The 12,349-nt window shown below is 36.1% G+C and overlaps 1 protein-coding gene across 8 annotated transcripts in view; it reads left to right on the top strand.

Moving 5' to 3' along the window:
* DNA2 (DNA replication helicase/nuclease 2) overlaps positions 1-7,927 on the top strand; it is a 37,561-nt gene extending 29,634 nt beyond the window's left edge. For 6 of the 8 annotated variants that reach the window (XM_086382703.1, XM_086382705.1, XM_086382708.1 and 3 more), the window contains 8 exons: positions 387-611; positions 1,778-1,971; positions 2,065-2,154; positions 2,237-2,441; positions 3,976-4,065; positions 4,692-4,874; positions 6,911-7,057; positions 7,664-7,762. In XM_086382703.1, the coding sequence (XP_086238829.1) occupies positions 387-611; positions 1,778-1,971; positions 2,065-2,154; positions 2,237-2,441; positions 3,976-4,065; positions 4,692-4,874; positions 6,911-7,057; positions 7,664-7,732 (1,203 nt within the window). In that variant the 3' untranslated portion in view covers positions 7,733-7,762. Of the gene's footprint in view, positions 1-386; positions 612-1,777; positions 1,972-2,064; positions 2,155-2,236; positions 2,442-3,975; positions 4,066-4,691; positions 4,875-6,910; positions 7,058-7,663 lie in introns of those variants that run through there. The other 2 variants (XM_086382710.1, XM_086382706.1) reach the window with 2 other exon arrangements.
* The last annotated feature ends 4,422 nt before the right edge of the window (positions 7,928-12,349 follow it).

Genomic DNA, 12,349 nt, shown 5'->3' on the forward strand with positions numbered 1-12,349 from the left:
TTAAAGTTTATATGTACTCAATTTTGTCATGATATAATTAATATATTGGTAACATATCATTGATAACATGATAATAATGCCATGTTACTTTCATAAGACATTTTGGCTTTATAATTTTTTAAAAAGTTACTTTGGGGAATTCCTTGGCAGTCCATTGTTTAGGACTCTATGCTTTCACTGCCAAGGTCCCAGGTTCGATCCCTGGTGGGGGAACTAAGATTCCTCGAGCTGTGCAGTCAGAAAAAAAAAAAGGCAATGAAAAGTTACTTGGCTTGGCTCTTAGATATGCTTCCTGTTGTTTTCTAATTCTTTTTGAAAAATATAAATGTTAAAAATTATCAGGAGCTAAAAGTAATGATCTTTTCCATTCTTTTGTTTATTAATAGGTAAGAATTCTCTATGCCTGTGGTTTTAGTGTTTTGTTAACCAGCTATACACACTCTGCTGTTGACAATATTCTTTTGAAGTTAGCAAAGTTTAAAATTGGATTTTTGCGCTTGGGCCAGATTCAGAAGGTACATCCAGATATCCAAAAATTTACAGAGGAGGAAATTTGCAGATCAAAGTCCATTAAATCTTTAGCTCTTCTAGAAGAACTCTACAACAGTCAAGTAAGTACAATTATTGTATAATCATACTGACAGTAATTTTTGCTGTCAGAATGAGGGGAGAAATGGCACTTTGAGAAATCCAGTTGCATTGACTGAATTTGCAGATTCATTTATATAAACCATAAGACCAGTTTATGAGTTTATAGTTTGCTCTTTGATTCTGAACTGAAACAAGGTTTCTGGTCTATTTTTCAGGGCTCCCATCTTCTAGTTTAAAATATCCTGGTAAAGGAAAACTGTTTCTCTCTACTCACACTTCTGACACTAACTATGTAGAGTTAGTGGAGGCTCCACAAGTTAAGGGCAGTCCCACAAGACTGTCCCCTACTTCAGTTCTGAATTGCAAGTTCAGATCTCCTGTGCCCATTTTGGGAATTCCTATGTCTTCCTCCTTGGGTTCCATAATTTGCTTGAATGACTCACAGAATGCAAGAAAGTCACCTTATTAGCATGAACTCAGGCATGGTTAAAAGGGGCTTATCAGTCTGCCCTTTGGAACTCTGAGGAGATCTAGGAAGCTGAAGCTTTTATCCTACAAATAAGAAATGAGGGACCTAGAAAGGCTTTTTTGCCCAGGAGGGCCCCATAAAGTCCTGCTTGGTTTCATATATCGTATGTGATCTTTTGGGATTGGAATTTTTCACTTAGAATGTTCCAAATGTCTGAAATCTGGGATATGTGAGGCAAAAAGAAAACCCAGGGAACAAACTACTATGCTGTTCCTCATGTCCCAAGCTCTCCAGCTGATTTACCTTTTCTCTACCTTTCAGAGGCTTTATAGTTTTATATATAATGTCTGGGGTTTTTAGTTGTACTTTGTGGGAGGGAAAAGTACTCCATCTTCCCAGAAGTGAAGTCCTAGTTCACATTTAAAAAAAAAAAAAAAATCCTTAACTTACTGCCTCTTGAAATGTTCAGATTTCCATTTTGATAGATCTAAACTTGAGCATTGTTATTGTGTCTGGAAAATTAACTTGATTTTTAAAAATTTATAGAAAAAAAAAGTTTGCATGTTGTAAGTGTTTCTAAATTAAAAAACATTAGGGATTTCTGTTTGGGAGCACAAAGAGCTCTTTTTTGATCTTTTAATTTCAAACATGGGAAAAACAAGGTTTATTTCTTGGACATATTAAATACCTGATCTATTTTTTTTTCTTTGTGTTTAGCTTATAGTTGCAACAACATGTATGGGAATAAACCATCCCATATTTTCTCGTAAAACTTTTGATTTTTGTATAGTGGATGAAGCCTCTCAAATTAGCCAGCCTGTTTGCCTAGGGCCACTTTTTTTTTCACGGAGATTTGTGTTGGTGGGGGACCATCAGCAGCTTCCTCCCCTGGTGTTAAACCGTGAAGCAAGGTAAGTAGACATTAAGGTTTCAGTTTTAAACTAGATACTTGTTTAAGGGATGCTTTCAGTAGACTGATAATCCTGAATTTGATTCGTTGACAGAGCTCTTGGCATGAGTGAAAGCTTATTCAAGAGGCTGGAGCAGAATAAGAATGCAGTTGTACAGTTAACTGTGCAATACAGAATGAACAGGTATTTGTAACAGTGTCAGCTATGAGTGATTTTCATATTTGTTTTCATCACCAAACTAAAATTATTTTTGTAATTCCCTTAGTAAAATTATGTCCTTAAGTAATAAACTGACGTACGAAGGAAAGCTGGAGTGTGGATCAGATAAAGTGGCCAATGCAGTGATAAACCTGCCTAACTTTAAAGATGTAAAGCTGGAACTGGAGTTTTATGCTGATTATTCAGAAAATCCTTGGCTGATTGCAGCATTCGAGCCAAACAATCCTGTCTGTTTTCTTAATACACACAAGGTAAAACACACACACACAAACTAACATTTCCTGCGTTTTTCTCCGTTTGCCCTATCATTTAAATTCCTCCGTTTCAATAGCGATTGCTTCATTACAGCTTATGAGTTAAAGCTAGTCTGCTTCTTGTGCTTTCACACAAAAGAATCTTTTTTTCTACAGATTCACTATCTTTGGGAGGAGGTTTATTCTGGTGATTGATATAGATGTCAAATTGTTTTGAAGTAGGAAAGCTAGAAAGTGAACGCAAGTGTATAATTACATTTCCTAGAAAAGTAATTGGCATTGATACTGTCAAAAGTTTGGGTTTACAAATGGACAGAAGGTAAGATAAACTGATGTTCTTTTCAGGACCTTTAAAAAAAAAATAGACTTTATGTTCCAGAGCAGTTTTAGGCCCACAGCAAAACTGAGCTAAAAGTAACAGAGATTTCCCACGTGTCTCCAGATCCCACATATGCACCTAAAGACCTCTTTACGAATTTATCATTAAAAAATCTGCACAAGGACTTTAAATGACTTGGTTCTTATTTCTAGGAACTAAGAATAAAGTTTTGACTCTGTGTTCCTACAGTTTGTTTTCTATACTGCTTCTCATTATTGATTTGGAAATCTTTACATAAGTTCAACATAAGTTCAAAATATAGGCATCAATTTGATCTATGTATATCATTCTTAATATAATTATATATTTTGTTATTAAGATGGGTGGAGTCAACGGTTATTAAAAATAGGGCCTTACCATTGATGTACCATGCTGGAATTTTCATTGTCTTGGACGTTGCTCTAGTGTTTCAGAATGAAGAATCATTCTCATAAATGACTGCTTTTATATTTTTATGTAATTAAAATTTTTATTTTATTTTTTATTGAGGTATAGTTGATATGACTGCTTTTATAAACCACAACTCTAATCTGTTAGTTAGAAGTTATAATTATTAACCTCACCAGTGATTTTTAGATTCTTTATTTTTGCTACTCACATTTCCTGTCTCTTGGCATCAGGATTCCAAATAAGTTATATTAAAATTAATCAAGGTGATGTAGGGGTGACGTAGGAGCAAAATAATCCTTTAAAATTTTTACTAGGGGTGGTGGAACCTGGGGAACTTTATGGCTCTATTATTTGTATAAAAAGTAACAAGAAAATGGAAAGAACACAGATATTGGAGCCAGATCTAAGTTGAATCTTAGTGCCACGGTGTATTGTAAGGCTTGGGCAGGTTACTTATCTCTTCTGGCCTTTGATGCCTATAAAATGGGGGATAACACAGTAATGTATGTGAAGCTCAGTGTATGGTCGACTTTTGTAGAGATTTTAGTATGAACTTTATGTAGCATGTTTAAGATGGGTTTCCTTCTAAAAGTGACTAATATCATTCATTTTTGTCAATTCTTTTGCATTCAACTTTAAGAGGAAGATACTTTTCATCTGTGCCCATATCTGGTAGTACTGTCTCTGTGGCCACTTGTATACTGACAGTACTCTTTACTTCAGAAATTGTTTCACAAGCAGGATGCATATTTTTCTGTTTAGGTTCCAGCACCAGAACAAGTTGAAAAGGGAGGTGTCAGTAATATAATGGAAGCCAAACTCGTTGTTTTCCTGACGTCAGTTTTTATTAAGGTAACTTAAAATTGAATTTTGAGGGCAAATTAATATTAAGGTTCAGAGTAATAGAATGTTAGAATTCATGGAACTTTAGATCTAGCATTAACTTCTGTTGATTAAGATAAGAGGACTGAAGCCTGAATGTTTTTATTTTGACAACATTTATCTAAGACAGTAATTACTGTATCTAATACAGTAATGGCATTTTGGGTTTCCACTGAGGATAAGTTTCTGTAACATCAGATAATTCTGATTGTGTCAATTTAGTGCAGAAGTCAGTATGATTGGAGATTGGAAACTTCAGTGAAAAGGGAAAGCAGAAAGTAAAATTTATTTCTTTGTACTTTTTTGGTATGGCATCACTGCTCTGGTGGCATACAAACCATTTATATTGCCACGAACTTCTTAAAATTCAGGGAGCAGCGTTTGCAGAAATTATTTCCTCTCAGGAAATGTAGATGTAGCCTTAGAGTAATTCAATATTTATTTCCTCCTTGTAGGAACATGTGTTATACATAGGGACATGTATTATAAACATCAGTTGTCACATTATGTAAACATTTAATAAATTTAGTAAAGTTTAAATAGCAAAAGTCAGGATTTTTTTCATTTTAAATTGTGTTCTTTTCTGTTTAAAACAGGCTGGTTGTAAACCCTCTGATATTGGTATCATTGCACCATACAGGCAGCAGTTAAAGGTCATCAGTGACTTATTGGCACAGTCTTCTGTTGGGATGGTCGAAGTTAATACAGTTGACAGGTACCAAGGAAGAGACAAAAGTATCGTTGTAGTATCTTTTGTTAGAAGCAATGAAGATGGAACTGTGAGTTGATTGTATTTTCTGCTTTGCTTTCTGATTTTTATTTTCTATTTGTTTGGGACATTATTTACCTCTCTTCTTTAAAATTATGTTAAAAAAACCACATAGCATAAAATTTGCCATCATAACTGTCTTTAAGTGTACAATTCACAGGTATGAAGTATATTGACAGTGTGTGCAGCTGACCTCCAGAACCTTTTCATTTTGCAAAACAAATTCTATATCCATGAATAACCACTCCTTAATTCCCTCTCTGTTCATTTCCTGTCAACCACTTTCTATCTCTGTGAATTTGACAGAACTTTATGAATTCATGAATTTTCCACGTAAGTGGTATCATACAGTATTTGTCCTTTTGTAAGTGGCTTATTTCACTTGTCATAATGTCTCAAGGTTCATCCATATTGTAGCATGTAACAGAATTTTCTTTTAAAGTCTGATGGTTATTCCATTGCATGTATATACCACATTTTGTTTATCAGTTCATCCATTAGAGGACATTTGGGTTGCTTCCACCTTTTGGTTATTATGTTTGGCGCATTTTAAACATATAAACTTTCCTAGCTTACTTTCAAATTTGTAGATAATTCCAGGCTGGTTTTTTTTTTGTGCTTTTATCTCTCCTTGACTTATTTTTCTTGACTATGTGATACCTGCATATAGTTTTTAAAATACACAGAGTAAAAAGTCTCCCTTCTTCCCTGTTACTCTTCTACTCAGTTCTTACCCTCACATGTTTGGTTTTTTGGATTGTTTGTTTTTGCTAACCTTCTAGAATTTCTTTAAGCATATGTAAGCACATGAATCAGTATTCATGTTTCCCTCCTTTGGGCACAAAAGGTAATATATACACTATTCTGGACTTTGCCTTTTCCACTTAATAATAGAGCTTGGAGATCTTTACATGTCATTACACAGAAAGAGATTTCATTCTTCTCTTAAAGGTGCAAAGTTTTCCACTGTATATATGAATCGTGGTATATTTAACCACTCCTTTGAGTCCTCTATGAGGTTTTATTACATTTAAAAACAATGCTACAATAAGTGGAGACAACTTCAGTTCTTTATGATACGTATTTAATGTTTGAAAATTTTATTTGTTTTTATTTTTTTGCTGCACTGTAGGGCATGTGGCAGAGAAGGCAATGGCACCCCACTCCAGTACTTTTGCCTAGAAAATCCCATGGACGGAGGAGCCTGGTAGGCTGCAGTCCATGGGGTCGCTAGAGTCAGACACGACTGAGCGACTTCCCTTTCACTTTTCACTTTCATGCATTGGAGAAGGAAATGGCAACCCACTCCAGTGTTCTTGCCTGGAGAATCCCAGGGACGGGGGAGCCTGGTGGGCTGCCGTCTATGGGGTCGCACAGAGTCGGACATGACTGAAGTGACTTAGCAGCAGCAGCAGCAGCAGCAGCAGCAGCAGGGCATGTGGGATCTTAGTTCCCTGACCAGGGATTGAACCTGCGCCCCCTGCATCGGAAGTGCAGAGTCTTAAACCACTGGATTGCCAAGGAAGTCCCTAAAATTTATTTTTTAATATATTTAAAATTTTAAAATACATTTTCATTATACATATTTAATCATTTAAAATTATGGCAAAGATATCATTGTTGTCGTTGCTTAGTCACTAAGTCATCTTTAACTCTTTTTCGACCCTCTGGACTGTAGCCCACCAAGCTCTTCTGTCCATGGGATTTCCCAGGCAAGAATACCGGAGTGGGTTGCCATTTCCTTCTCCAGGGTATCTTCCCAACCTAGGGATCAAACCCATATCTCCTGCACTGACAGGCAGATTCTTTACCATTGACCCACTAGGGAAGCCCCATGGATATCACACCCACAATAAAATACTTGAGGTTGGCATCATGGGCAAGTTTTTTTTTTTTTTTTCCGCAACTGTCTGCACTTTGAATGTGTTGATGAATCTTTTTTGGAATATGTTTTTGAAAGTAGGAAGATGGCTCAATAAAAACTGTTCTTTTTCAGAAAAACCTCAAATAAGAAAACTCAAAGAATGAAAATTATCTTTCTTTCAGCTTGGTGAATTGTTGAAAGATTGGCGACGTCTTAATGTCGCTATAACCAGAGCCAAACATAAGCTGATTCTCCTGGGATGTGTGCCCTCACTAAGCCGTTACCCTCCTTTGGGGAAGCTACTTAATCATCTCAACTCAGAAAAATTAATATCCTTTTCGTTTTATATACGGTCACATTTGATTGTGCTATGTGAGTACTTTATGTATTTGTAGCAATTAAAACTAAGTGTCTTGTGTTTTCCATGGGCATATTTCAAAAGACCTGATTCTACAAAGGAGAGAGAAAACAATTCACAGGAACTAGGTCAATGCAACAAGTGAAATAATGAAGGTGATGGAGAAGAATAGTTTGTGAAATGAGAAAGGGGAACAAAGGGACTTGATTTCTCGCCCCGGAAACAGAGTGCATGTTTCCTAGAACACATCTAGGAAAACTGGTATCCCTTCAGGTTCCTCTCACCTCGATAACCTTAAAAAATATACATCTGGGACAAAGTATTATATTTAAAAATGGAGATTATTTCTTGTCATGTCATAGATAATTTTAAAAATAGATCATCTCTTTAAAAAATTATATGAAGGTCTCACACTAAGACAGGTAAATCATATTGCTTAAGTACATTATTATCCATAGAGTGTCACAAAAATACAAGTTTTCTAGTAGCCTTGTTAAAATTACAGAATGTTAATAATGTCATATGTTTTAATGTAGTTCCACATTGTGTTAAATATATCTTCCTTAATTTATTTTATATCATTGATCTTCCATCAGGAGAACATGAAAGCCTTTGTCATCTATTGGGTGATTTCCAAAGAAAATAAAGCCCTGTTTTCCTTGCTTTTTTCATACCATGATGATCTCCTTTAACTATTGCTTATTATTTATAATTTGGATATGCTATAAAATCAGTGACTGGTTACACTGTGATGATAACTTTTATCCCAAGGGTAAGAAATGATGTAAATATATATACTCATTCAGAGTTCCAGTTTTTGGTTTTATTTATTTTTTTGGTATAACCTTGTTAAATATAACTCTACAACATTTAACATAGAATTTATTTTTTCAGTACAGGTGTACCCAAAACTAAAAAGTCTAAATTTATAGGCATTATACATGTGTCTCTGTAAGACGTAGAGTTTGATACACTTCTACCAGCTTTTAAAGATGGATTAACTTTTCAATCTGAGGTTTAAACTTTTAAGTTTAGATTTTTAAGATTAATTTGATCTTGTAGATTTTTATCCTGTTTTATTTGAAAAACTAGGTAAGAAAATGGATTTGTTTTTGTCATTTAAGCACAATCTTGTGATAATGAAAAGTATGATTCTCTTCTGTATTTTGAGGTCCCTGATCCAAAGGCCATTTTGGTGTTTTTTTCCTGACTTTTGCTTTCTGTTATCAGAGATGTTTTACAAAACTTTATACTTAGTGTTTTAAATTATTACTTATAAATTTATTATTTCCAACTAATTTCCCTTACTCTCCTAGTTATTTCCCCTTCCTCTCCCACTTTTTATTTTCAGTTTTTAGTGTTTTAGAGTAGATTTTGATATTAAAGAAAATAATAATTATTATTCTTTTGGGAAAAAATTTTGCTGAATTGGTGACAAAAAAGGTGTATCCCTATTTTCATCTATTTATGTTCATATGCCCCTTTGTTTTGCGGCATTACTCAATTTTCCTTTTTTGTATGAAGATGTTTTATAAAACAGAATTATCTCAAGGTGCTTAGTTACTTATATGGTGACCAATTTTAGTGTATCCAACTTTGGGGGAGGATCTCTCATTCTCTCCAAGTTTGTTTTTTTTTTTTTTTTAATGAGAAGTACATTAGAAATTGTTGCCTCTACCACACCTGTTTTTTAAAAAAATATAACTTGATGTTTTTATTAAATAAATTTTTTTTTACTCTAAGATCACACTGTGTCAATGATTAATACTAAATAATAATTAAGTTCAGGGTTGTCCACCATTTTTTCCAGTATTGAGAAGTGAAATATTGACAATGTTCTAAAGCTGAAACCAAGGCGTGCTGACATGCATAGGATGGAGCTGATCACGGAGAGACTATGGATTCGACAGGAAAAACAAGGAAGTTGCAGAGATAAGGCTTAAATTATTGGTTGGTTATCATTAATTTACATAACAGGAATGAATCTAAGATAATTTCAGTTCCTAGAATAAGAAAATTCTTTGGCTTCACTAATGGCTGCTTTACAGATTTGTATGGCCTGCACAGTAAAGCCCAGTGGAAGAAGAACCTAGGGCGGAGTTCCATGTTTATTGTCATTTGGGAATCTGTATTGATTACAAGATTCTAAGCACTTATTTCAAAGAAATAGGACTCATCTTTTATACATAAGATGCTGTGAGTTGGCGGGATTGAGTGAGCTGGAAGTTAAACCCAGACTGGGCCCTCAAATTGTTAATAATGCAGTTTATGCCATCCATGCCAAGGACTAAGGCGGCAATGGCTACCAGTCACTGATGTTATCGGACACTCAACTTTGTGCAGGTCCACGTCAAGAGCACCATTAGCCTAGACAAGGTCTTCCTTATGGTGGCAAGCCAGGTTGTGAGGAAAGGGTAGCCATTCCAGTGTCCCCATTCCTGAATCAGCTCAGAGTTCCTGTCTCCTGAGTTCTCTTGCTGCCTCTTCTGGTTCTCTTCTTTTCTTCTTCATCTCTCACTTTCTAAAGACTGGTCTTTCCCAGAGCTCTGTGTTTGGTCTGGTCCTGTTCTCCCTCCTTGGACAGTCATTGGCTTCAACCATCACCTTTGTGGCTGTTAACCAAATCTGTATACTCAGAACAGACTAATATTCTAGTTTAAAATTGTTCAGTGTAATAAGGTTTAAACATACACCCTAATTCCAAATTCTGTTCAATACAAGGTGACTAGAGTATCTGGCAAATGTGTATTTTGGAGCTTAACATCTCCCTCAAAGAGATATTTCTTAGCTTTAAATAAAGTGAGTCTATTACTGAACAAGATTTGTTTACTACTTGTTACAATGGGGGGAAGCAATCTAGGAAATAAAACTTTTCCTTTGTTCTCATGGTTTTCTAAAATAAATATATAATCTTAAATTTACTTGCTTTTCTAAATGCACTTAGAATACAAATCCCTCCTTTTGTACTCATCATTTGGAGAGGAGAAAAATGAACATTCATTCATTTCAGTGTTTAACAGCAAGATAATGGAAGGGGTTAGACATGTGAGTTTTAGACTCCTTGAAGCACTGTAAAAATCACAGACAGGAACTTTTTTTGTCTAGCGGTTAAGACTCTATACTTCCAACGCAGGGCATGAGGGTTAAATCCCTGGTTGGGGCACTAAGATCCCACATCCCTCGGGATATGGCCAAAAAGTTAAAAAAAAAATACCCACAGATGTATTTTGAGATTATAAAAATAGAGGCTACTTTTTTATTAGTTCAGCTTATGGTTGTGTCAGTAGTACTGTGACTTTGGGCAAGTTATTTAATCTTTCTGAGGTTAGTTTTATCTGTAAAACAGAAGTAATTCCTTTCTCATGGGGTGGTTCTGAAAATCAAACGAGGCGTTGGCCTAGGAACTGACAGCCAAAGAAATGAAACTTGACATTATCTTTAATCACTAAAATTCTGGGTGCAATAACAGGCCTAAATATGAAAGGCAAAACTATCATTCTTTTTTAAAATATTTATTTGTTTGCACGGGGTCTTAGTGGCAGCACCCTGGGATCTTTAGTTGTGGCATGCAGAATCTAGTTCCCTGACTGGGGATTGAACCCAGACCCTCTGCATTTGTGAGCTTGGAGTCTTAGTTGCTGGCCCACCAGGGAAGTTCTTGTAATTAGTAAAAGAAAAAAATCTTCATAACTTTGGAATAAGGAGGCTCCTTAAGATACTAAGGCATAAACTATAAATTTACTACAGGAAAATTAAGAATTTATATTTAGTCAAAAGTTGCCATAAGGAGAGAAAAAAAATTAGCCCAAAGTTATTGGCAACACACAACTGACATGAAATTAGTATGTAGAACATTAAGTAACTTGCACAAGTCAATAAAAAGGTAAGTCAATAGTAAAACAGGCACCATTTCTTTGTAAAAATGAAATTCCAAGTAGTAAACATAGAGTTCTCAATGTCATCAGTAATGAGAGAAATAAAAAATCTGCCATGCAATCTACCCACAAGACTGGCCAAAAAAATGAAGAAATCCTCACAATTCTAGGCATTACAATGGACACAGCAATAGAAAAACGACACTGCTGATAGTGTAAATTATGAGAAATTTTGAACACACTTTGGCATGAGTTGGTAAACTTAAAGAAAGGCATACTTGATTTTCAGTAAGTCTATTCTTTTTACATGGCCAAGAGACTCCTGCACGTAGGAACCAGGATGTACGTATAAACTGGAAACTCCTCATGGACATAGATGATGTTGAACACCAGAAACAAGTAATGTTCGTAATGGTATCCCAAAAAGTTTGTGAACAGGAAAAATAAACTACGTTGATTAGGGGCACATACTTATGTGGTGGTAGTAGCATGCAGAAAAGCAAGGAAACGACTCGGAATTCAGGATCACATTTACTTCTAGGGACATGGTGGCTAAAGGCTTCCCCCTACCCTCAAGATGACTCCTATGCTTGCTTGATCTGGTGCTCTTTATCCATCTGTTTATGATTCTTTAAACGTATAAGTATGCTTTATACATTTTTATCTATGTAGGGTTGTTTCACAATAAAAAATTAAAAACCAAAAGAAGTCAAGAAGCATGAGAACTGTACGCTGGCCAATGTGATGAGATAAACATCTCACCATTTCCACAAAACACCAGTCTGTTTCTAACTCGGCCACCATCTTAACAATTGCTGATCTAACTAGGTAACAGCTTACTTTCCGCAAATTGATACAACTTAAAACCTAGTGTCCATGAGGGATTTTTCCTCTCTGAAATGAGAAAACGCAGGTTTTATCTCTGCACCTTTGATTTCTGAGACTGTTCCTCCTTGCTTTTTATAAACCAGTGGACTTACTGGTTAAAATTTGGGCTAAATAGATTTCTGCCTACTGTTAATTGCTTCAGATTTTCTAAATTCTTTTGGTCCCCTACGAGTTACTGAAGCAGGGGCGCGGTCAGGTGTGTTAGATTAAACCCAGCTGGACCTTGCAGATGAAAACCTTTGCACGTGGCTTGCTCGCCTCCCCTTGGAAATGGAACCCTAGTGCTCCGGCGAAGCCCGCAAATGAGAGATCAGAGTCCGCCTTCTGGCGCCACAACCCGAGGTCTCCCTCACGCTCCTTCTTCCGGTCCGGCTGGACGCGGAGAGGCTCAGCGAGGGCGGATTTCTCCGAGGCCGGCTGCAGGCTCTAGAGTCCCCCGCCCGACGCGGGCGCCGCAGAACCACCTGGACGTCCTCCCGCCGCCGGGAGCGCTGTGGGCC

This window comes from Bos grunniens, chromosome 28, assembly GCF_055505025.1.
Source record: "Bos grunniens cultivar Pamir isolate PY7600 chromosome 28, Bosgru_T2T1.0, whole genome shotgun sequence".
Taxonomy (NCBI): domain Eukaryota; kingdom Metazoa; phylum Chordata; class Mammalia; order Artiodactyla; family Bovidae; genus Bos; species Bos grunniens.